Raw genomic sequence first — 25,466 nt, forward strand, 5'->3', positions numbered from 1 at the left:
GGGATGAGCGAACATAGGGATGAGGTCACATAGGGCTAAAGGAACATAGGGCTGAGGGAACATAGGCCTGAGAGAACATAGGCCTGAGAGAACATAGGGCTGAGGGAACATAGGGATGAAGGAACATAGGGATGAAGGAACATAGGGCAGAGGGAACATAGGGCTAAGGGAACATATGAGGGAACCTATGGGCTAAGGGAACATAGGGCAGAGGGAACATAGGGCAGAGGGAACATAGAGCTGAGTTAACATAGGCCGGAGGGAACATAGAGCTGAGGGAACATAGGGATGAAGGAACATAGAGCTGAGGGAACATAGGCCGGAGAGAACATAGGGCTGAGGGAACATAGGGATGAAGGAACATGGGCTGAGGGAACATAGGCCGGAGAGAACATAGGGCTGAGGGAACATAAGGATGAGGGAACATTGGCCTGAGGTAACATAAGACTAAGGGAAAATAAGGCTAAGGGAACATAGGGCACATAGGGTTGACCCCAGTTAAACTTGACTTTGTCATATCACTGTAATATATATCACATTGTGTAAAATATGAACATCTTTTTTAACTTTTAGTGAGGATAATTTAAAATGTTCCCCTTTGACCCATCACCTGGAATAACTGAGTGGAAATAAACTCATTAGCATTATTTTAAATCTCTGCTCTTACCTGTGATAGAATTCTGTCATATCTCCACATTAGGATCTGTAAATCCTTTCTTGCCCTCATTTACAAGCACAGGCTTCTCTGTCCGTGTGTGCCATACTAAAACCTGCCGGGAAAGAGGAGGGGAAGGAGAAATACTGTGTTATGAAACACAAAAAAAGGCGTTTTGCTCGCAGTGCAGCGCAGTAGTTCTCTATTTCATCACACCTGCTACAAAATGTCTGGAGGAAGAAAGAAGTGTCATTCATATCAGCTTTAATCTGACAGATGAGTGACGTTAAGAACAAATTGTTTTGACAGTCAGGGATCTAAAGAGTCATCCTCAGCGTTTACAGAAGCAGCATGTTGTGTTGCAGGTTCACAAAGGTTGCATCAGAGACCCTCCTGTTCTTACCTTGGTGCAGTTAGCAGCCTTAGGCTCCAGGTCGCTGAGAGTGACCAGCTCCTTTAATAAACTGCTCTCCTGATAGCCTCCCTTCACTCCTCGCAGTTTAAAGTAAGCCTGAGGTTTAGACAGGATGAGGTGCAGGTTCACTGCGAACCCGGCCATGTCTATAGCAAATGGCCGGTGTGGGTCAAATACAGTCTTCCAGCCGTACACCTTTCCGAAGGTGTTAACTTTAGGCGACTCATAACGAAGGCCGCCCACGAAGGCCACAGGCCACACTGACACCTTTTTAGTGGAGCGCATCTGGAAGTTAAAAAAACAGATAGAGAGGTGGAGGTCACTCAGGTGAGTCGTTTTAAATGTCATGAATGCTTCAGAGGTCTCCCTTTCTCCATCGGTTTTATTGGAAAAGGGGCCGCACAGGGGACACATGCACCCCCCCCCCCCCGACTCAATGGAGCCACCAATTCAATTTCACAAACCAATAAATCTTAAACATTAAAGAAACGTGAAAAAATCTGCAGTGAAGGAATCTAACCAGAGTTGCCAAGACAACCCCATGCACGAAGACCAAATTTATTGGAACTATTTCTTGGTCTCGACTCGGTGTCAATCCCTCAATGTCTTGGTCTCGAGCCATAATTAAATACATTTAAAATGACTTGGTCTTGTCCTGGTCTCGGGTATGTCTTTGTCCTGGTTAGTTTGGTCTTGACTTCAGCACTACCTCCAACTATAGACTGTAACAAGTGGTTGTAGCAAAACTATTCTACCCTCATTCTCTTAAAAGGTTGAGGTTCATGGTTTCATAATCTTGTTTAAAGTCCTCTTAAATGCATGCTCATGTGACATGGAAACAACAAAATCCACCTAAACTTAAATCATGAAACCAAACCATAGACCACATAAAACATACATATGTATAAGAGGTGACTTACAGAAAACAAATAAGATCTGCCTTAAAGAAAGACTTTTTAGGGTGTACATGTCTGAGTCTGAAGGTCTGTAAATAGACCCCCCACCGCTTCTGTTATTATTATTACTTTGCTGTCTTTCTAAATTAGTTTTAACTTGTGTCTGTGTTGTTTTATGTGCCTCTTTTGGCTGTGTTCTCTGTTTACCAAAAGAGCTGAGCTATGCACACACACACATTTTTGTATTTTCTATTCAACAGTAGTAACTCTCTGTATTGATGTGGTGAAGTATGACTATTGCAGTAAAGTCAGCATGTTCATTTTGTACATCAATCAGGTTTAGAGTACGATGAAGTTAAATGATCTCTTTTAGGGCAGCAGTCCCCAACCTATTCTCCTTGGTGCCCCTCCTCCTGAAGTCTGAAAAGTTGAGCCCCCTGAGCACCCACTTGAAGAAAAAACTATCCAACACTGATGATCAACATAGTGGTTCGACCTCTTCTCTTATACAGTCTGAAACACTAACTAATTTATACTAGACCTGACGGCTCCTCCCTGTCTAGCGTGACCAAAGTCACTCTCTTGCCTCCAAATAATTCAGAATGCCGCAGCTCTTCTTTCTGGTGTAACCTTCAACATCAGACACCATTACCCCAATCTTTGTTTTGACTGTATTGGCTTCCTGTTGGATTTAGAACTGCCTTTACAACTTAATTAATCTTCCCTGTGGCACCACTGGGTCCGTTTGAAGCCTCACGCCTATTCATAACCTGAAGCAATAAGCAGCGCCAATAAGACAGTTTTATCCCTTGTAGCACTGCAGCATCGCTCATTATACATCTGGACAATTTTTCATGCTTCATCTGCTGTGAAGACGCTCAGCTGCAATGTCAAGGCTTAAAACTCAAGCTGCCTCTGTCACCAGGTCTCCTAAGCTTTGGAGCAATCTGCAGGAGGAGGTTACGGCTTGCAGAATCACCTGCACGTTTTACATCACAGGTCTCAAATTCTACTGTTTCATTTAGTAGTTGCTTTTGTCCAAGGCGATGTACATAGGTCTAAGTAGAACAAAAGCAAGGATGGAAACAAGAGAAAACAACAAAGTGGAGCCTGTATGACTATGACTACCTCGTCAAACAGCTCCAGGCTGTAGGTGTTGTCATCGTCTGCAAAGTAGACGATCCCCGCCTGGCTGCTGTTCACGCCGAATGTCTCCCTGAGCCACCGCAGGGCCAGATTCCTCTGTATGGTACCCCGAGGTATTCTGGGATCCCTGGTGTCCCCTCTTACTTTATAGTTCCTGGGTGTCTCCACGTTGAGGTGGGTGTAGTTCAGCCCTGTTTCCTGCAGGAGTCGACTGACCAGAGCGCTCCTCCTCTGGGAGTCCTCCACTAGGATCCAGTGCAGGTTGGGGACGTGAAGCAGAGTGTTGGCCAGACGTGTCAGCTCGGCCTTCTGCACAGGTCGGCTGTAGGTGGGGGTGATGACGTGGATGGTGGGCAGGATGTCAGACCATGGAGGAGGCCGGCTGTAGACGTACTCAGTGCGCACCACCTCCACGATGTCCCGGTTCTGGAGAGAGCAGGACTCTTTGAAGGCAAAAGTGTTCCTGGAGCCGGAGCGACCATCACGTCTGTCATCTAATCCAGGAGAGGAAATGATTACAGTGAGCCTCAGTGTGCTGTCGAGTAGGCAGGGCAGCTTTATTCATATAGCACTTTTAAAAACACATTGGCCAAGAGGGCAGCAGCACACGTCATAATAAATATTACATGAAATGTAAATGTGTGTGCAGAAGTTTTACAGTATTCATTATCTGCAGTTCTATAATTTGTTCTGTTCCCTGAGAATCCACACAGACAGTTCTCTGAATACAAATAAGATAATTACTTTATTTTTTATGAAGCTATAAGAGATGTAAACTCTGTGACTGTTTTTAAAATAACAGTGACAACAATGCATTGTACTAGTTCTGAACATGAGTGCTGTACTGCTGCAGGTCAGAGCAATCAAAGAGCAAAGAGGGAGAGACGGGAAATCTTGCAGCTTAAATAGACTAATTAGAAAGAGGTGTTGTCAGGTGATTGTTAAGAATGAAGCATGTCAAGTGAAATCAGTGCAGCTCGAGTTGACTGCTTGAACTAACTTGCAGGCGTCACCTCGTTTGTTATTCCTTCAGTGTTTTTCTTATCTTTCTAATTTTTCATTGTTGTCATGTTTTCGTTTCTATCCCTATTTTTTAATATGTATTTGTTACTAGCATTATAATTGTTCTTGTGGTGCATCTATATAATTACTTTGCTTTATCAAATGGTTGAATATTTTTTTAAATGTAGTTTTGATGCATTTTCCTCATTCTTCAGTTTATTAAAAACCTCTTGGAGCTACTCCCCTCGTAAATAAACTGATTCCACCTTCTGCACGTTGAACCCTGCCTTCATATAACATGTGAATCTTCTGTACCAGAGGTCAGGACCCATTGGATCAGAGCCATACTTTAAGTAACAGAAGCACATTTGTTGCATGCTGGTCTGGAAAAATTAAAATGGATAATTTCACCTTTGCCCTTCCGAGCGGCGAGCAGAGGAGTGATGGCATTCTGGTGCCAAACAGTGATGAGCAGTGTCCACGGCAACACGATCAACACGATGGCGACGATGTCGCGTCTCTTCGGCATCTCCAGGATCAGACCTGAGTCATCGCACTACCTGCCAGGCATAAAAAACAAGAGACTGGTCACAAACACATGAAACCACAGAGATGTACACCAAGCTGTCAGAAGATTTTTAAATGTTGTTGAACTAATATCTTCTTTTATAACCAGTTAGGATTTTTCTTTTAGATTTTTTTTACATTTGACTAGTTTAATAGTTACACATTAAATGGATAACATGTAAAGCTCCTTTGAGGAGTTTTGTGTGTTGTTATGAAACTGTCTGAAATGAATACTGATGCCTCTTCATGACCTAGGAAAGCAAATGAGACCATCGGCATAAAGATCGTCTTTTTCTATATTGTTCTTTTTAATATCTGAAACTGTTGCAGCTAGGTACTGGTGTTGGACGACATGCTGCAGAAAAGTCTTTATTTACATTTTCAACTGCAAAGATTTCAAAACAGTGATACGTTTCACTGTTATAAGAAAATAGGATGAGATTTTTCAGTCATAAAACACTACTTAAAGGTAGAGGAAAAGATCAGCTACGGGATGAGATGTGCTGCTTTGTCCACAGGGGGGTGCTAACATCAACACAAACCAAAACATCCTCAAACTTCCACCACCAGGGGGCTCTCAAACAAAACAATAACAAAAGATCACTTCGAAGCTGGCACTGAATCATGAAATTGATTCTCTCAGCTACTACATCCCCACTGCAATGAAAACGAACTCTGAGTTGACCGAGTAAAAAGGAACGGGCAAAACTGACCTGAGGAAGAGAATGTGTTTACCAACGAGCTAATGTAGCCGAGTATAATTTATATGAAGTTTTTATCACAGCAGCACATAACAGTAACAGAACGACAGCTTTCAGAAGCAGCTCACGCTCCCTTATGTTGTGCTCTTTGACGTAACATATAGTGTTTCCATGGCAACAATAAACATTTCGGGCAGAAACATTGATTTGATGGAGAAAGGGAGAACATATCATTCACCAGAGTACATTCAGAACTATCGTAATTTCTAAAGGATTCGCTGCTTAAGGGTTTTTTTTTTTTGCTTTCTGTCCTCAGCTCATGAATGGATGAACTGGTTGACTGAGTTTTTTCAGTCTAATGGCCCATCACGTTACGATCGCGGTCTTCTATTATCACACTGTTGCTGCAGGGCACAAACTACCAGGAAAGCCTCATCAGACGGAGCCTGCTGGAGCTGCTGCTCCAATGAAAATAGGTCAGAAAAGACTATGAACTCTCGTTTTTTTTGTCATTTGAAAATACGCTGGTGAGCAGGGAACATTTGAGTAAATTATTTAAAGAAGGCTACAATGCGGCTGAAAGGCTCCGGCCAACACTGCCTGGAAACATTCTGCACAGACGGAAACGTAATGGACTGACTCTGGTGTGTGGGTTCAATGAAACCTTAAATAAGAAATGATTCATCCCAAAGGCAGAGACTGCAAGGCCTTTATTTCTAATTTCCTGTTTCCAGCCTATAAAAACTTAAATCAAAGATTTTCTAAGATAAGAAAAGATGAGACATTATTGTGCCAGGTTGCTCCAACATTACAGAACAGAAAAGAGTAAGACAAAATAAAAGATAGATGCAAAAAACATATGAAATGTATTATAAAGTATTCAGTAGAGGAAGAAGTAGAAGTTTGATATGTTAAGTGACAGACTAAATATGACCTTATTGACAGTTCAAACCACAGACTGTAAATATTAATGGATGCAGCCTGAGTGATGTCATCCATCTGTTACTGCAGGGGGCTCATCGGCAGCAGCCGGCATGCTGGAAATCCTGTCTCAAGCTAACTTTCAGTCAACTTAACGACATGCTGAGAGCTGGAGCTGAGGCGGGTTTTAAGCCTCTTGTCAAACCGTTACATCGTGCCCACCTGTCAATCATCTCAGCTACACGCCTAACTATGGATCACATGTATCGTTCATAACATAATCAACATCATCGGATGTATTACAAAAAAAATCATCCCTGTACAGTGTGTGCCCATGAGGACAATATCTTAACAGACCTATTTCATTTTTTCTACCAGGCTGTAAATGTTAATTTCTGCTGTAAAAACAACTTTTTTGAACAAGTGTTTTTGTGACTTTCTGTGCTTCTGCAGCCAGCCTCAAGTGGACACTCGACGAACTGCAGGATTTTGCACTTCCTCATTGGCCTCATTTTCCAGACAGTCCCAGGCTCAGTTTATGCGAGCTGTCTCGCCTTACTGATAAATCTAATGTTATATTAATTTCCAAAGAACTACCATCCAATGTTTAGAAATACATTTCGACATACCCGACAGAATCTTCAACAAAAACAATCTGTAGCATCAGCAGTCATTTAAAAAACAAAAAAAGAAATGTTCAGTCATGATAAATGTTTCCTCATGTCATTCAGGAGTATTAAAACATCACCATATGAACCACCATGTCATGTTTGTTTATGGATCAGCAGGGGGAAAAGACACTTTATAGTAGCACACTATTGGATCTTACCTTTGTTCATATCCATCACACATGGTCAGCTGAAGGGCGGAGGCCTGGAGAAGAGGAGGCTGTGTGTTTCATTCGATAATTCTGCAGAGACAAAACAGATGTAGCATTAGAGTCTGTGTCTAACAAGCCTGTCATGAATCACAGGATAGCGCTGAAGAAATGTTTTTGTTATTAAATCTATTTAATGAAAAGTCTGTCTCTTGTTTATGTGATCGGCGGTTCATTAACATGTTTTTCTTTGATTTGGGTTTATAAAAAAAAAAAACAGAGAGTTATGATTCTCTGATTGGGTTTCTCTGTATGTGTTGAATGTTTTTTATTCATCATGGGAGCATAAACAATCGATTCATCCACAGTATTTTGGAGCTTCAGGTTTGATTCATCACCAAAGGGTTAAAGTCTGTTCAAGGCATTTTAATTCCAGGTAGTTTTTCTTGGTTCTGATTTCAGGAGGGCGGCTCTGGTTGTTCACATTTGCACCTCACAGCGGGAGACTTTCCCTGTGAGACGGGATGGGGGGCGGGGGGTCTCCTGAGGTAAGACATGACGCAATGATGCAGAAGTGTTGGACTAAGGAATAGAGTGCTGTATGATCAGAAGAATATTTCTATTTATATCAATGCTACGTTTAGCTCGACAGAATCACAATATGAACAAAAGAGTGGAGAAGAACAAAGTGGTGAACAGGAAATGTAATGCAGCAGTTTAATAACGTGCACAAAGATCACACTGTGTGTTCAGACAGTCCGTGCACAGTGCAGTGATAGCAGGGAATAAACGTCACCACCCCCTCCCAGCCGCTCAAGGTGAATTCTCCTGATAATATCCTGCAGCGTTCTCACATCAGCTCATTCGGATTTAATGCAGGAAAAATACTAGCGGACTGTCAGGAGAAACTCTGGGTGAAGTCTGAGTGAAACATTCGGCTGTTTTGTGTTCACACATGCAGCTCCTCCTGAAAATTTTAAGGAGCTTTTCAGAAGTTTTGTGGTACGTGTGTCTATTTCTCACTTTGCTCTGTGATTGTTCATTTACTGAAGGTCAGAAGTCAATGATACAGGATACTATTTTATTTCAAACCTGTGTTGAAAGAGTTAAAACTTTAAGCCTCCAAAATCGTTGAAGTTTCTCTAATTTAAAACAATGCCAAAAAATATAAAAAGTACACTTAAATCAAACCAAAAAATACTATATATGGTATGTATATTAGTACAGTGAAAACAGTTGCACACTTACAATTTGGTTTATTTGCATCCTTTAGTATCTGAGCTCAGATATAATCACACTAACACAGGATTGATTCTGCTTCTGTTTCTCGTCATGAGCTGGATCCCCTGCTGCTTAATCACCAGTCTTTAGACATAATTAATCCTTGATTAAAAAGGATCAACCTCACTCTGAGATCAAAGGTTGTGCTCACTAATTAACACGTCAGGTCAGGTTTAATGGGGTCATATTGAAACAGTGTGTCATTTATACAGACAGGCTAATTAATAATGCAAATCATACTGGAAAGAAATGACTCACTCTCCAAGTCCTTCGTTTTAAGGTGACTGAAGGGTAAACACAGCCGTTTGGAGTGAGGGAATAACTTTGTTACTTCCCAACTTTTCATTATAGCAGTTAAAAACATTTACTCCTGATATTTCCCTCAGAGCCAAAAAAAAAGTGTCAGCTTGGCTGGATGCCTCTTATTCAACACTAAACACCAAAGTCAATCTGTTTCTCTATGAGGAAGTGACTTGCGACAGAGCCGCTAAATGTCAGAATGAAAGGTGAACCTATTGAACAAGAAACAGAGGTGAAGAATCTGGGGATCATTTGTTCCTACACACATGCACAAACATGATCCTGTAAACATGCACTGATGGAGAGATGTCAGAGTGAGAAGGCTGCACACAGCGAGCAAATAAAACAAAACACAAGCATGGTAAAAAGCAGTTAAGAAGTTGTATCAATCTGCTGGGTAATTTTATTATTAATGAAGACTAAGAACTAAACTGTGTGTCTGAGGGGAGCACTGCAGTGAAAAGAAACATTCCTGTCAATCACATCCAGGGAGCTTCCTATCCTGAAGGAGCGTGATCCCGGCGAGCGAGCTGATTGGATCTCAGGTTTTAACTGTGTCACTGCAACCAGCAGCAGCATCCAAATGTCTGGTGGGCAGCAGTGACGTGACATCATTCAGTCACTTGTGCTTTACTTGATCTTTTACACCAGCGGAGCCAACAAATGCCCAAACTGTGTTTGTCACTACGAGTTATTCAACACAGAAAGAACCTCAAAGTCTATAGTTTAGATTAGGCGTTGGTTGGTGTTTCACTGTCCCATGACAAATCTTTGTTTGTACTTTTATCATTTAATTGAGGCCACATTGCAATCAGCCAGATCCAAACATTTGATCCAAACAAGCACAAATATATAATTAGTTTATGGCAGGGAAGGAAACTGGATCTCAGGACGCTCCTTTAATAAAAAAAATTAACAGTGCTTTCAAAAATAAGGGAACTAAAATAAACAAATGAGCTCCAAGATCAAGGCGCTAAGGATGAATTTATTTCCATCATTAAAATAAAAAAAGACCAGTGAGGAAAGTGGAAAAATCTCCATTTCCGTTACAGAATCTGAGTCTTTAATGGAGAATATTGACACAGGAAATAAGATGTGAGACATCAGCAGGTAGAAACTCAAACTGTAGAGGTGGATGCTAATCGATACAAGACCTGGTTTGCATATAATATGACATCTTGGTTGAAGGTGGACATACTGAAGTGTGTTGCTTTGTATTTAGGAGCTGTCGACTCAAATCTCAACACAGGTCAAAGTTCAACATTTCAATCACGGATGTGGATACATTTTATGAACCATCATCTCCCCTTTGTACAACAAGCTAACACGCTCTGTTAAGTGAGAAAAGCTAGTGTCAGTTCCTCATAGAGCAAACCTCTTTCCTCGTCTTTATATGTGAGCAACACAGAGGAAATTAGAAATGGGGCGTCGGGGTAAAAACGCGTTGCTTCACGCAACGTCGCTTGCAGGACACTCCAATAGGACACAATAGATTCAGGATGATGTTGTCCCTGACGCTCACTTGTGCCACATGCTGTTAGGACAGGCTGTAAGATGGATTTATTTATTTGAATGTAAGCCTGAGACATAACTTGGGTTGTATAAAAGCTGTTTAACATGACACCATGACACGGATAACATTACGTTGCATCTGTTTTGAATAATATCTGCAGGGATGTACACTCTGCTTCTTGCTTGGTCACTCTCTCTTTTTTTTCTCTTCTTAGCTTCATCTGTCTCCGTCCTCTTAGCCTCAGTCATTACATCAAACTGTACAGAGACGGGCTAACTGGATAGTACCTTAACTTCTTCCTGCCAAACTTACATCATGCTTAAAGACCTGGGTGATCTGCAGACACGGGAGATACGCTGTTCACAATGATGAAAGTAGTTGTAATATTAGATCGACTTTGAAACTCCTCATCTAAGGTGGAAACATATCGTTGATTAAAGTTTACCAGTAAAACAGGGAACCTGAGACAACATGACAATGTTGAGTTGACCTTCTCCTCTTTGCTTTCTGCAGCTATAGATGATGAATGATGACTTTACTCAGCATGATGCATTGCAATCCTTAAACTTTGTCTTCATCTTTAAAGATTTGAGGCATGATTGCATCTTATGTTTGACAATAAGTTCATTTCGATGCATCAACATTACCATGCAGTGGTTTGTTTTTCTGCTGTGGAGACTCAGCGGTGACCGTGTTGTATTCTTGGTGTGTGCAGGCGACTGAACCATGAAGCTAACTCAAGTGTTACCTGTCAAAACAACAATCAACCACCTCTACACACTCTTTCCTGTGAAGAGACCAGCTGTCTGTCCAGGAAACTTCTAGGAAATGGTCTTTATATAGCACACATGTTGTAATTACTCAGTGTGTTGATTGCCCATAAAAGGATGATTGGGATGTTATAAAAGAAATAAGCAGATCCTCGATTCACAAGCCATACGTCTGTGTCTGATTGTTCAAGAGCATTTACTCATCCCCAAACTGACCTCAACACATTAACTCTCAACTCAACTTGTGTATGTTTGTGTACCGGGCCATGATTGCGCTCTCAACAGGGAGGACTTGATAAGAAATGACTATAAATAAGCAGTCATCATGGAGCACATGTGGACCCGGAGTCAAGGCTGAAGTGCTGGAAACAAGACTCAGGTCTCCATCAAAAAGCTAATGATTGCACTCGAGCGCTCCCTAATGACCGACCCTGACTGGATCAAAGAGCGAGGAGGAGGAGGAGGCATGATGCGGAAGATAGAGCCAGCCTCGCTCTGCGCTTACAAAGCTTCTTACTGTGTGTTTGAAATGTACAGCACAGCTCATGAAAACTATAAATAGGTCTCTCTGGATATCAAAACTTGTCTTTTAAATCCTGTTTCAGCTGGGAGATCCATGCTAATGCTGTTTGCTAATGACAGGATAAAGACAGGGGCTGATCGGGGCTCCGAGGTGGATTCAGACTGAGAGATTCATGATTCAAGTTAAAACGACCCTGGGGGAGAGGAGTGCACAACAAAAGACAGGCACTGTAATATTGGATGCAGATTAACAGCTTCAAAGATGCAGACCCAGCACACTTATGATGACCTCCTATACCAGTGAAGATCTTTACATTTTATCCTGCAGGTTCAACCGTCCAGCACTGAAACAGCTCACATAACTTTTAATAGCAGAATATATTGAGAAGTCATCCCTCCACAAAACATTAAAGCTCCTGTGAGGAGATACTAGCAGGTAAGGAAATGGACTGAAATGAATAGTAAACGAACTTAAGCTTGTATAGCGCTTTTATAGCCTTTGACTACTCAAAGTGCTACACATTCACACATGGTGGTAGAGGTTGCTTGATGTGAAGTGGCCATCATAAGTAACTTATCACATTCATACACACTGACGAAGTTGACAAAGCAGCATGGGCAACTTGGGGTCTTTGGACATGTAGCTGCTGGAGCTGGGGATCGAACCCCGGTTGAGAAACGACCTCTTTATGACCTACAAAGAATACTGATTATTTCTATAAAGATATTCTTATTTCCTTAGAACAGGTAGCTGTCACTAAAGTGTCCATGAAATGATTTTTTTTTTAAATCCAGCGTTCCTGTTAAATGTTCATTTATCTGCCAAACATATTTCAGTAAAGAATTATCTGAGTCATTTTACATCAAAATAACTCTACTTTCTCTTCTAGTAAAACATTTCAAACATCTTATGACTCATCCTACACTCATGGGGCGTTTACTCATTTTCAACCAATCCAATCAAATCCATCCCAACATTATGTCCCGCCTTCCATTGTTTGATTGGTTCTTCCCCCATTTCAGTTGAAAATAGTTCACAACACGACAGATAGATACTGTCCAAGTTCCTTTTCATGGGGACAATAAACATGCAACGTTTATCTTCATCACTTTCAGTGAAATGTTCTTTTTTGTGGTATTTTAATGACAAATTATTTGTATTGAACATGAGGTTCAGTTACCTTTACTGTTAGAAGTCTCTTAAAATGAAACAGCTTTTATATTTAAAGTATTTTACGCATCCTATACACCATACATCAAAGGCAGAGTCAGTAACCTTTTCCTGAAAAAAATTAATATAGATTTATATAGAGAAATATAGACTATAAAGTAAGTTTTATTATACTTTAAGTGATAGAAATATAATCTTTAGTGATGTCACTGAAGAGGGAGATTAACAGAATATTTGAAATCCTCATTAGTACCATTTTTATTCAGGAAATTGTTATTACCGGTAATTAATCCCATAAATCTGAATGTTGACTCGTGTATGTGCGTGCAGGACATCTACAGGTAATCTGATGTGTGCTGTTTCTGCTGTTTTCACTTTTCCTTCAAATCTGTGTGAGATGCAGAAATGGAGACTCGCTGCACGGCTCGTTGTGAATTCTAAAATTCAGGTGCAGTGGGGTTTTTTCTTTTTACGGATGAGTCTCTGTGAAATTCTTCTAACTAAAGTCACAGAAACTTCAGAAGTTTTCGTCTCGGCTGCTCTCCTGCAGGTGCTGCTCCAGTTTTGTATTCTGTTCTGTGTTTTGTGGCTCAGGCTAAGTTACTTTTATTTTACCTGAGTTGAGCATTGACCCTGAAAATTATAAACACTGGACTAATAGGCTGGAAAATAATCGGAAATAAACCTGAATGAGCATTAAATGCGTTTGTTCCCTTATTTAAAGATCTTTGATCAATGTATTTTTATTTGATGTTTTTAACTTAAAGGAGCGATATGTAACTCTGACACCTAGTGTTTAAAATGGGTTCTGTGGTCTTGGATGCCCGCTTCCATCGCTGCAACACCTGTTGGTTTGACCTGATAACTGCTCTCATATCTGGCAAACTGAGGGGCGTCCAAAACAGCCGTGTGGGGGGTGCCTTAAAACCGCCTACCTTCTCTGGTCCAAACAAATCCAGAGCATTCAGGACCAGAATCTAAAGTTAGAAGGAGGACATACTGGCTGCTGCATTGTTGTCAGAGAAGCCAGCACTTCAACATAGCATGTTTGATCATACAGTAAGGTCACTTTATCATTTCACTCACTACATATCTTACAGATTGCTCCTTTAACATGTTGTTTGCCCTGTTTTTCCTTGCTTTAAATTTACTAGTACTTTATGCCATTATTATTTTCTTTCCACTGTTTTGTCTTAACACATACAGTAGTTCATGTTTTCATTCTTTGAGATGACAATAGGTTTGGTTTGTTATTGATATATCATTACAACTTGATATATATTATGCTCATAATAAACATTTTTGTTTCAAATTATAATATAATATATATTATTATGATAATTATTCATTATCGAATGTCTATTTGCATGTGCATTGTTCCTTTTCCTTCTCTTATTTTGAAAAGCACAAACAAAACGTGTATTCTGTTGATCGTAGTGGCTCTGATAAAGGATGATTTTCTAAAAAATAACAACTTTTCCACAAACCCTGCTACAAATAAATACATGAACAATCGAGAGGCCTACTTACAGAGCTGTGTGTTATTGCTCTTTGGTCTCACAGTGTAATCCTGCCGGGTCTCTGCGTTAATGATGATGCTGCTGTCAAAGTTTCAGGTCCTTGATGTGTCAGCTGAGATGAGCAGAACAATCCATCAGCTTCTCTTCCCGGGGAGTTGGAGCGTGTTTGGCGCACATCTGAGCAGCGGAGTTTGGGTTGACAACTGGTGGATTCGGTTGTCAGCATCCGGTGGGCGCTGCTATTCAATCCTGGGGTCGGGTCTCGTCCTCAGTGCCGGCCCCTGCAGAGACAGAGGAGGTCATCCCTCTGGAAGAATGCTGCTTCTCTTTGCAAAAACAAAGACTGGGATTGTCAGAGCTGATGGCGAGGGGACGGGGCAGAGGGGCAGCCATGGCCGGAGGACTTGGGACAATAGAATAAATCACATGAAAAATGTCACAGCCACACAAATGGAATTCTTACTGTTGGATGAAGCCCGATTGGAGAAATTAATAGAGTTGTGCATAACGTGGGAGTTGTTTATCTGATGCACAAACAGTCACAGTCACATGGTCCACTAGTCAAACAGTAAGGACGTTTCTATTCAGTTAGCTTTCATTTCCTGACAGGCATATGAAAAGAGTGCTTTCTGAATAGACTCCTGTGCTTGAAAAGTGTAATAAAGGGAGAGGGTAAAAATATGCCTTCAGTCTACAGAGCTGCACAGATGGAGAGGAGGCAGCACGCCTTCAATCTGTAATTAAGGAGGACGGTTAGAGTTTGGCGTGTGACAGAAAGTGTAGAGGCTCTAAATGAAGCTGTTATGAGCGGCTGGTACTGACGATCGACCGTTTAGGGTTTTGGAACTAAAATCCCACCTTCCTCATATAGTCTTAGAAATGTTTGTTTGTTAACCAGCATGGAAGCATCCTGCATTATGGATGTTGAACATTAACACACCAATCTTTGCAGAAAATCCTAAGTGCATTACTGTATATGTAAGCCACGTAACACTGAGTAGGGAAAACCATGTGGCCAGTGTTCAGCCCGCTGTTTGCAAACTGTTGCAGAGTGGAGTATGTGTAAATTTAATCCTGGCAGTAAATTATAGGATGGGGCTAACTGGCTCTGCGTAAACCGTTAAGATGTTTACACAGGCTCTCTTCTCCCAGTATGGAGAGTAGACCTTCCCCGGCAGCCCTGCAGCGTTCTGTCCCTGGAGGGGGACAGCAAGCAATCAGAAGAAAGTGGCCACGTCAGGAGAAAGCAGCTGAAACGACCTTTCAGACAGAGGCTGAAATTGCTTCAAATCATGCAAAGCTGCTCTATAGATTTCCAAGACCGACAACATGAAAGATGAAAATTAAGATAATATATGTTTAAAGGAAGAATGTGTGACTTTTTGATCCAGCAAATGTCGCCCTTGAGCACCAGCATGAAACCAAAACAACTTGCGCTGCATTGTTGTGTTAGCATGCTAATGCTAGCGATCTTTATTATGCTCGTATCTTCACACTGCATGTAAATTTACAGGAAATGACCGTGATCTAAAAACGCCAATGTGACATTCAAATAAGCAGTGAGTACAGTATGTTATTCTTCTTTTCTCTAGTCCCTCAATTAAACAACTTTTATACGCGAGGGTCGGCCGGCCGTCCCCCATGTAAACACGCTGTAGATACGGCTCAGAAAATCACAGACAGCGGGACAGTCATGACTCAGAGTTATTTTCAGAGGATATATTTGATTTCTGCTGTATTCATGTGTAAAATGTTGCATATTCAGCCTTTAAGGTTCATCAGATAAATGTAATCTCTAAGATGTGTTTTTGCTAACATGTTGCCTGCATGCTAGTACTAGCCGTTATGAGAACTTTCCTTTTGCTGCTTTTTGCAGCTTTCTTGCCCCAAAGTGGGCGACAAATCAGGCAAAGCAATTGTTAAAAGTTAAAAAGTGCTCAACAATTTTAACCAAAAAAATTAGTTATGCTTTTAGAATGGCCAAGAAAAATAGATCGTTTTTGGACAGATCTTGTGTCTTTTGTACTTAACATCCACAAGCATCCATGACCAGTCACAGTAATACACAGTATTCAGCAGACCTCTGCATGCTAAACTTTCCCCTTTGTTATAAATGAGACTGTAGCTCAAGTTTAATCAAATTATCGTCTTACAAAAGCGGTCAGGCCAGCAGAATATCTACCTCTGTGTCCTCTGTTTACTCCTCTATCTCTGCTTCTTTACAATCACGATTTCCCTTTCAGTAATCAACGTGATGTGTTTCGTTATCTCAGCATCGTGTCACATCCGTCAGCTTCAACATTTCTCTATAGTCTGTTTGGTTATGTATGTACCTGATCACCAGTGTGGCTTTTCACTGTCTGACTCTGGAAATAATCTGTGTGTTCATGCACAGGCTGCCGTTATTAGGCTGCAGAATAAGAATGTGGATATAAACATCCTTTCAAGACCAGCAGCATTAGTGGCATTTAGATCTGCAGTGTGTTGAAATAAAATGTGCACATAAACAGATTCATTGTGAGAGAATAACCGATCACAGCTCAACACCTCCTCTCCAACTGGTGTCTTTATATGCAGCAGAAATGCAACACCTTCAATCGACCGCAGAGGAATCATTTCTAAACCTCTCATCATGGTGCTACTGTGTCCTCACATAACACATGATAATAAATAGCAAGAGGTTTGAACAAAAAGACACACTTGAGAGAGAAGATACAGAAGTTTGATCCCAATATAAAGTGTTTTGCACTTTACTATTAATACACCCACTTTTGAAGGATGTAACATAATAAACGACTCTGTCTGCATCAGTAATGTAGCATTCAGTGTTTGACAGATGGGACATTAACGAGATGATGATGCACTCTCAAAGGTGTCACATCCTGAAGAAGAAGAAGAAGTGGAGGTGTGCTATTAAAATGCAAATCATTAAAAGTCAGATTCAATTAAATGCTTTTTATTCATGGATGTGGAAATATGAATGTGTAGGTGATGAATAACTGTGAGGTGTCAGTCGTGTATTCTCCAGGCTGATAGTTTTATTTTGAAAAGTCGACTTGGTGATAATTATTGGCTTTTCACTGTGACGTCTCTATCTCTGCTGATGTCTCATTTTATATTGACTTTGTTCGTTCACATTGGTTGACTCAAAAACGACGACAAAACAACATGTGATCTCTCCTAACTCGTCAAAAACAGATGATGGTCGGAAGATTAAAATGTCAACTAGAATACAAACCCCTGACTGTGGAGAACACAGATTAAAGGAGATCTATTAAACTCACTTTCACCATTAATGATTTCAGTCTGGGACACCTATTGAATAGTGTGACTTTGATAATGATTGTGACTTATAGTCTAGCTCTGCTTGCTCCTGCAATATACACACACACAGACATACACACAGACACACACACGCACACACACACACACATACACATACACTTTGATCTATCATCAGCAGTCATCCCATGTGTCTCTGATATCAAATATGAGAATACTAAAGCTAAAGTATGTGATATTTGGTGTTATAGGTTTACAAAAAGTAACCCATTTGAAAGACTTTCTCCTTTTGAAACAAACAGATGAGTGAGAGAACGTTTAATCGTTTGATTTGTGGCTAAATGAAGTCACAGCTTTGTACAGTGAAGATGTTAACAAGTACAGACGGTGTGAAGTCATCTAACATTTCAGTGAAAGTGTTAATGAGCACAGATCACACGGAGCCAATACAGCGTTTCACAGCTCCAGCCAGAAAAATGTTCCCACTCATAGCACTGTTTACTTTTGTTACAAGGATTATTATTATATATAATACCTATTTTCTAACGCCATCTTTTATCATGGACGCTCACATCAACATGTGAATTGCTTCTGGCTGTCCCAAGGTCGAGATTGAAGGTCAGGGGGGACCAAGACTTTTTAGGAGCAGCGCCAAAGCTCTGAACGCTTTGCCTCTACATGTTTGTCTGTCCGAATCGAACCTTAAAACACATTATAATATGTTATAATATAATGATAATATATTTAACATATTATACATGAACATGTTCTATATAAATACATTTGGATTAAACTGGATTGAATATTGGCTCGGCTGAAATAAAAAACATCTCCACACTAATATATGATAAATGGACTTAAGCTTGTATTTCACTTTTCTAGTCTTCTGTCTACTCAAAGCGCTTTTACTCCGCAGGTCACACCTACACAGTCACACACTGATGGTAGAGGCTGCTGAGTAAAGAGACCATCAGAAGTAACTAGTCCATTCATATACATTCATACACCGCAGTTTGGGGTTGAGCGTTTTGCCCAAGGACACATCGAACATGTAGCTGCAGGAGCTGGGGATCGAACCCTCGACCTTCCTCGACCTAGCCTCAGTCTGAAGTCTTGTTTTATCCTATAAAGAAAATGTTGCCAGTCACAGTATATTTGTGCAATTCAAACATTATGAAGGAGTTTGTCTGTGTTTTTTTGGTTATTTACCCAATTGAATTCTGAAAATCTCATATTGTGTCGACCCTAGAAGATTATACCATTCTATATCATATTATCTTTTCATTGTTACATCAGTCTTGAAGTACAGTTTCATTCATTTTACGTTCCAGTGATTTAAACAGTCAATTGAATGACACTTGCATTTATATGGATCTAATTTGAGAAGCTCTGAGCCGCCTTGTTGTGCTGGAGGTTAAAATCACGAGACCAGATCAAATTGAGCTCATTGACATTTACAATAAACAGGTGAGCTGTAAAAAGCATGCCATACTGAAGTGCCTTGATCGTCTTCATGCATGAGGAATCCAATCTAATAATAATAAAATCTAATTTTCTCAATCTCAAAATCTCACACTCTCATTATCGAAGCTATTTCACAGTGAAATGTTTTTATTTATTTATTTGTTTTGCATTTTCTATACGTAGAAAGAGAGATATTTCTTTACATTACCACATTTAATTAATTCAAATTTTTTAGCTTCTTGTCAAATTTAAATCACATGATTTAAACTTTAATAGCATGCAGAAAGGATAGTAAATCTGTTTGCCCTCTTAAAGGTCACATATTATGTAAAATCCACTTCTCTGTGTTTTCTAACATATGTGTCTCTTGTCTGTCTACAAACCTCCAATTATGAGAAAAGTTTATCCGTCTTTCCCCTGCTCCACTTTTCAGAAAATGTGTGCTCAAACAGGCCGTTTGGAGATTCTCCCTTCATGACATCACAAAGGGCAGTAACCCCTCCCCCAGGTGGGTGACACTCCCACAGCTAGGTGTTTGTTCTGCCTTCTGAGTCTGCCTTCTCACCATAAACAATAGGACATTGAGCGAGAAAGCCTGAGACACCCAAGCCCTTTCAGAGAGGGGGCGTGGTCAGACACAGCTCATTTACATATTTAAAGGTACAGACACAGAAACAGCCTGTTCTGATCAGGGCTGAAATAGAGGGGTTTATAGACATGATCAAATACAGGATCAGAGTGGATTTAGAACAAGACACTTCACAGACATGTTTTAGGGAGCTCTGAGACTTATTTAAAACTGGTTGAAGAGGAGGAGGATATGTGACCTTTAATCATCTCTCGTACTGTTTGCAGCAGTAATCATTCACTGTCTTTGGTTATGAGCTCCCTTTAATCTAATTACTGTGTGAGCTCGGAGTTGGAAAAATAATTTAATCAAGCTGTTCCCTCGCTTAATATTCCCATTTTCTCTCTGTTTTGCATACTGCGTTTGTTGGCAGAGTAAATAATAATTATGTGCTTGTTTCCCTGCAGGCAATCAGCATTCATCAAAATTCACGTCTTATCCAAATATCAGTTCACAGAAATATGACCATAATGAAAGTAATAATTATGTTAAGATGCTTACATGGCCATGTTGTAATAGAAGCAGCCGGAGGCAAATGACAATCAGTTTCATCAGAAATCACTGTGTGCACACTTAAACTGAGCACGAGTGTAATGTTCTGCTGGGCATGTAATGAGCTTAATCCAATTATTCTCGTGATCAAAGACAGAAACAACTATTCTGCGTAGCTTGTCACGCTTAATGGAGACGCTTCTCATTTTGCCTCAAACTCCCTTCACAATTTTCTTGTTCATATTTAAGAGAAATGTGGTAAAAAGACAGACTTAATCCTCTTAAACTTGTCTACCGTTTGTCACGGTGAGGCTGCACATTTAAATAGGTTTTATATTGGTAAAATGTAAAGGACCAACACAAAAATTGTGCTTTTCTTTTGAAGAGGGAGAAACATTTAACGTCATTCAAATGATTCACACAATCATAAATATGAAAAGCTCCGACTGCTTTGTGGTGGAAACCCCAAACTCAAGATGCAAACACATGTTTTGAAAATGGGTACTCGTGCATCCAACAGATTTCTGCTTCATGCTCTTGTTAGTTCGGCAAACAGTTAAAGCTCAAATCAGCCTGCTTCAATTCCAGAGGGGAGATCCATGGGTAAGGGAAGCATGTTGAGCATTAAGAGTTTTTAGTGTCACAAAGCTGGTTTTCTTTTTACCCGGCTTGGTCACCTTGGTCCCTTAAGCCCGCTACACAAATAAACTGCTACACCTTTTTAGATCATTTCTGGACACCTGATATTTTCAGGAACTTCACCTCACAGCAGGATGTTATCTGTGTTGGAGAAGCTCTCACAACTCAAACTATTCAGTAATGTCTCCGGAGACTTCAGTCATGGTGACAGTTTCTTTGTCAATATGGTGAAATTGTAAATTCACTTGCGCTTGTAAAGTGCCTTTCTAGTTCTCAAAGTACTACACCCCAGGTCACACCTACCTATTCACACCACAAGTTTCAGAAACTTAGGGGAAATACTTCTGTTAAGTATAGATTTATGTGCAGACTTTAAAGCAATCAGAAACAATGAAACATATATATCTATGTATGCATTCTTTGTGCTTGTTGTATTTGAATAAATTAGCATTCAATCACATCTAGCTGATTGAAAGTATAGTGCACTCCCCGCAGAGGCAAACTCTATTATCCGACCCACGTCTAAATATACGCACAACAATCTCAGATACATATACAATCAGCAACAATCAACATTAACATTGACTCAATTATAATATACACACAGGCAGAGCAGCGTGAACTATATGCAGCCACATAAAGCACCTGCATAAAGAATTTTAGTACAAACTACGTCAGACGGCCTGATGCGCTGATAGACTCTATATTTGACATTTGAACGACTTATTACAGCTGGAATAAGATCTTTCTTACCCAGGTTCGAATGAATGTTCAAACTTCGAATAAAAAATGTTGGACCATTTAAATGTCCCACCATGACGTATAAGATACTGTGTGTGTCTGTTGCTGTTCTTTAAATCTTATCACATTGTTACACTTTACCTTTTAAGATCCTCGATGCTAACGATAGCCAGCTTAAATGATCTCATATAACATCTTGACTTAAACGCACAGTATGCAAATGCAGCTACCAAGGGGCTCAGAATCAAAACAAAAAGATGACATCAAGGCTGCCGGGGAATCAAGGGAGTCATCTAAAATGTTGGCTACGTCCTATTTACCTGCTTTTATTGTGACACGACACGGTTGAAAATTCACTCCTATTCATTGTGTATCTTTCAGGCATTGCACACAAAACCTCTCCTAAATAGCAATAATAAAACTGTTCCTGCAGGTATTCCAGTGTTCTGGCATGAAAGCTGATACAGTGTGAGCACGCTGCTCTGTAGGATGAGAGTGCTGCTTTTCTGCGTATTGATCTGCTCATGCAGCATTCCCTTCTTCTTCTTCTGAGGGACCTGTCTCTGATCTGAACCAGCTTTCAAGTGTGCAAAAAAAAAATAACCTCAAACAATCTGACTCAAAGGCACTTTTTTGTACTGTTCATCAAGCGCAGAGCCAAGCATGCACATCTTTCAAAGCCTAATGATTTTCTCTTCTTGATTTTCTATCTGAGCTGCTCTTAATTCAGCTAAGATATGTTCGATATAGATTACACACTCAGGGGCTGATGCAGAATCTAATTGTTTGTGCAGGATTTCAAATGCTGCAGGAAATAGCTCTCTGATGAATTTTCAGGCAGATCTAAATCCTACAGGAAACTGTTTCATCAGAATTATTTGTTAAAGTTAAGACCAATAAATAAGGAGCATATTTCACAATTAAACCGTTAAGAGTTAAACAGATATTTCTATAAAGATCATATGATCCACCAAGGGTACAGCCATGGAGCCAATGAATGCAGCCTGTTGGGGGTTCTCTCTCTGTCTGCTTTGTTTGGCTAGTTTGGGTTTTAGATTTGGTTTGCCTTTATCCATGCTGGGCTAACACTACTCTTAATATTAGTCATTTCTGATGTGTTGAAAAAACCAGCGTACAACATCACTGACAGGACAGCCTAAAGCTTCCACTTCCTTCCTGAGAAACTTTGACTAATTTACCTTTAGAAGGTAGAAGAAAAGAAGAAGATATCCTTTATTAATCCCACGAGGGGAAATTACTTTTACACGGTTATTGAGACATGCTACACACACATGAAGAAACAGGACGATTGCACATGCAGTAATGGAGAGATGTCAGAGTGCGGGGGCTGCACATGAATGGTTGGAATTCGGTGCCTTGCTCAAGGGCCCCTCTGCAGTTTTCAGGAAGTGAACTGGCACCTCTCCAGCTACCAGATCAATTCCAGACTTGAACCGGCGACCCTCTGGTTCCCCACCGGACCCAATCCCTACAGACAGAGCTGCTACCTCCCCTTCACGGCAACTTCCTGATACTTCCTTGAAGCGGGCGGCCCTGTTTGATGACTCGTTAGCTGGCTCAGGCTCGGCTTAAGCATCTAGATTTCTGAGAAGGACGATAGCAGCGTACTGTTGCGGTTGCGGAGCACCTGTGCATACCAAGCAGGTCATACAGCAGCTGAAACAGGCAGCAGTAAGCTGAAGCTATTTAAAGCATGAAAGGGTATTGGGCTTGATTTGAATTGAGCTTTACAGGATACTGAAATCACTTTATGATGATGCAGATTTATAAAAATGAAAAGTTTTGACTGCAAGAGGATGAGCAAACAACTTTCCAGAGATCTACTTTTGAATGAACTATTTCTAAACTTCAGCCTAACAGGAACATCTCAATGCCGACAGGTGAATGAATTTTTTAACTTGTACATCAATAACCTGATTTTTTTAAATTCATGCACTTTGTACTTCCTGCTGGCTGTCACAGATTTGCACCTGTGCACTGATTTGGTATGAAATCAGATCATGTGTAAGATTTTCTTTTGGTCGTCACATGAGCGTGTGCTCCTCTGGCTTCATGACTCTCACCATCAGTCTGAACAGATTCTGCTAAATTGTCCCTCTTTGACTCTGCTCCTTGAAACCTGGGAAACCCTGCAGCAGGAACTGAAGCTGTCTAACCCAAATCCCTTCAGGGAATTTAAAGTGTTTTAGAAAAGAGAGAATCTGCTCGGTGCTTTAAAATCTTACAGCCACGTCAGTACTTTACGTTTTCATGTCTCGTTCTTTGTAGTTAGTCAGCGTATTGCTTGAACTGTTTGTCAGTATCGCTCTGTTATTCTGCTCTTGAACAGGTTTATTTTGAGAAGTTGATAATAAAAGTACAAAATAACTGTTATAAGAAAACAAAAACAGGTTGACCAATGGAAGCTGTCTGTTGTGATTATCAGGATCAACAAAGGGTTAACACAAACCAAAGAAAGAGTAAATACATCTCCTGCTGCTGTTTAGGTTTGAATCAAGATTCAGGATGAAAAACTAAATTTAGAAAACTTCAAAAAGCATAAAATGTACCTGCAGCCAGATTAAAGCTGCTATCTGTGTTTTCATACTGTCTTTGTTGTGTTAGAGATTGACAAATAGATTCACTGTGTGTGTATCAGGCTGAAGTATCACTATCTCTATGGTTGGTTGATTTTATTCAGTTAATTCAAATCTTTCTCATATGTCCATACACTGATGATATTTTGTAAATTCGTATTTCTTTTTTTCCTGTTTATGAGTTTTAAAGGCAGAGTTGGACATTTTCTACAGAAAAAAGTTTTAAGATTCTGGTTGAACTTGTCCTTAGGTCCTGACAGAAATTAATAACTCATGTGCTCTGAAAAAGGAACAAAGAAAAATCTGTCATCTGAAGCAGTTGTAAGCCTGTAAATACTTTGACCAATAGACTTAATCTTCTTTTTGCATACCAAAGACATACAGGTAAGTGTGTCTTTTGCACGAAAACCAAAGACGAAATCAAATAGTGTTCAATGCTTCTGTAATGACAGTTTTTGGCAAATTAGAGAAGAGTTCAAGATGTGACTAGATGTGTGAGACAAATATCTTTAACAAATCTGCATTCACTTTGTACACTGGATACTCAAGTCAACATGAAACTTCTCTGTGATTCAGCTCCACAGACGGCAGGAGGTTGTACCTCGTCTTGTTCAACATGCACTCTGCAGAGCATCCCTAAACGCTCAGAAAGCACGTCCTGTCTATTCATACTGCACATTTCAAAACTGAGCAAATGTTCAGACCTTGACTGTAGACTGGAGCAGCTCAGCATCCACGTCCCTGCATGTCGTTCTCTCCTCCTCTGCTGCTTCCTTTTGCCTCCGAGCTCCAACGATCTCATCAACACAGCTTTAAAAACACACCTAAAGGTGCTGCTGCTGTGTGCACACAATCACTGCGCCACAGACTGAATGAACGAGGTTTACAGGTGTAGCTGCATGTCCCGAGAATGCACTCCAGAGCTGTGGCTGTGCGCCGGTGCTCCCAGACTGAGATGTGAGAGAAGAAGAGAGGACAGCTTATTTCACAATTAAACCCTCCCTCCCTCCCTCTCTCTCCCCCTCTCTCTCTCTCTCTCTCTCTCTCTCCTCCCTACTCTCCTCCTCCTCCCACTGCTCCTCGTCTCTCTCTGTCACTCGGCTACTCGTCTTATTCTTCTTGCTCCCTCTATGTTGGCATAGAAAATCCTCTTCTTCCTTTTTCTTGCGTTTTCTATTGATGCAAGTTATTGTCTTATTTGTGCAGGAGAAATAGAGGAAGAGTCTGTGTGAGTGTATTTCTGTTGGACTGAAGGAGTCTCTGATTTGAGGGAAACAACCCCCCACCACCACCTCCTCCTCCTCCTCCTGTGAAACTCACAGCTCCTGGCATCTACCAGAGAGGGCTCGACAGAATGTAAATCTAAATGAAAGAAAACTTAAATGACTGCAACAGGATGAGAAGGATAGACATGGAGAGGCTTCAT

The 25,466-nt window shown here is 40.5% G+C and overlaps 1 protein-coding gene across 2 annotated transcripts in view; it reads right to left on the reverse strand.

The window, feature by feature from the left end:
* b3gat1b (beta-1,3-glucuronyltransferase 1 (glucuronosyltransferase P) b) overlaps window positions 1–25,010 on the reverse strand; it is a 29,809-nt gene extending 4,799 nt beyond the window's left edge. Inside the window, exons 1-7 of one of the 2 annotated variants that reach the window (XM_020631224.2) lie at window positions 24,745–25,010; window positions 14,208–14,478; window positions 7,133–7,213; window positions 4,526–4,674; window positions 3,095–3,606; window positions 1,059–1,355; window positions 668–770 (exon numbers count right to left, since the gene is read on the reverse strand). In XM_020631224.2, coding sequence (XP_020486880.1) covers window positions 684–770; window positions 1,059–1,355; window positions 3,095–3,606; window positions 4,526–4,643 — 1,014 coding nt within the window. In that variant the 5' untranslated portion in view covers window positions 4,644–4,674; window positions 7,133–7,213; window positions 14,208–14,478; window positions 24,745–25,010 and the 3' untranslated portion in view covers window positions 668–683. The remainder of the gene's footprint in view (window positions 1–667; window positions 771–1,058; window positions 1,356–3,094; window positions 3,607–4,525; window positions 4,675–7,132; window positions 7,214–14,207; window positions 14,479–24,744) is intronic. The other variant, XM_065963133.1, reaches the window with a different exon arrangement.
* Window positions 25,011–25,466: the final 456 nt, after the last annotated feature.

The sequence above is a fragment of the Labrus bergylta genome, chromosome 14, assembly GCF_963930695.1.
Source record: "Labrus bergylta chromosome 14, fLabBer1.1, whole genome shotgun sequence".
NCBI classification, from domain to species: Eukaryota; Metazoa; Chordata; class Actinopteri; order Labriformes; family Labridae; genus Labrus; species Labrus bergylta.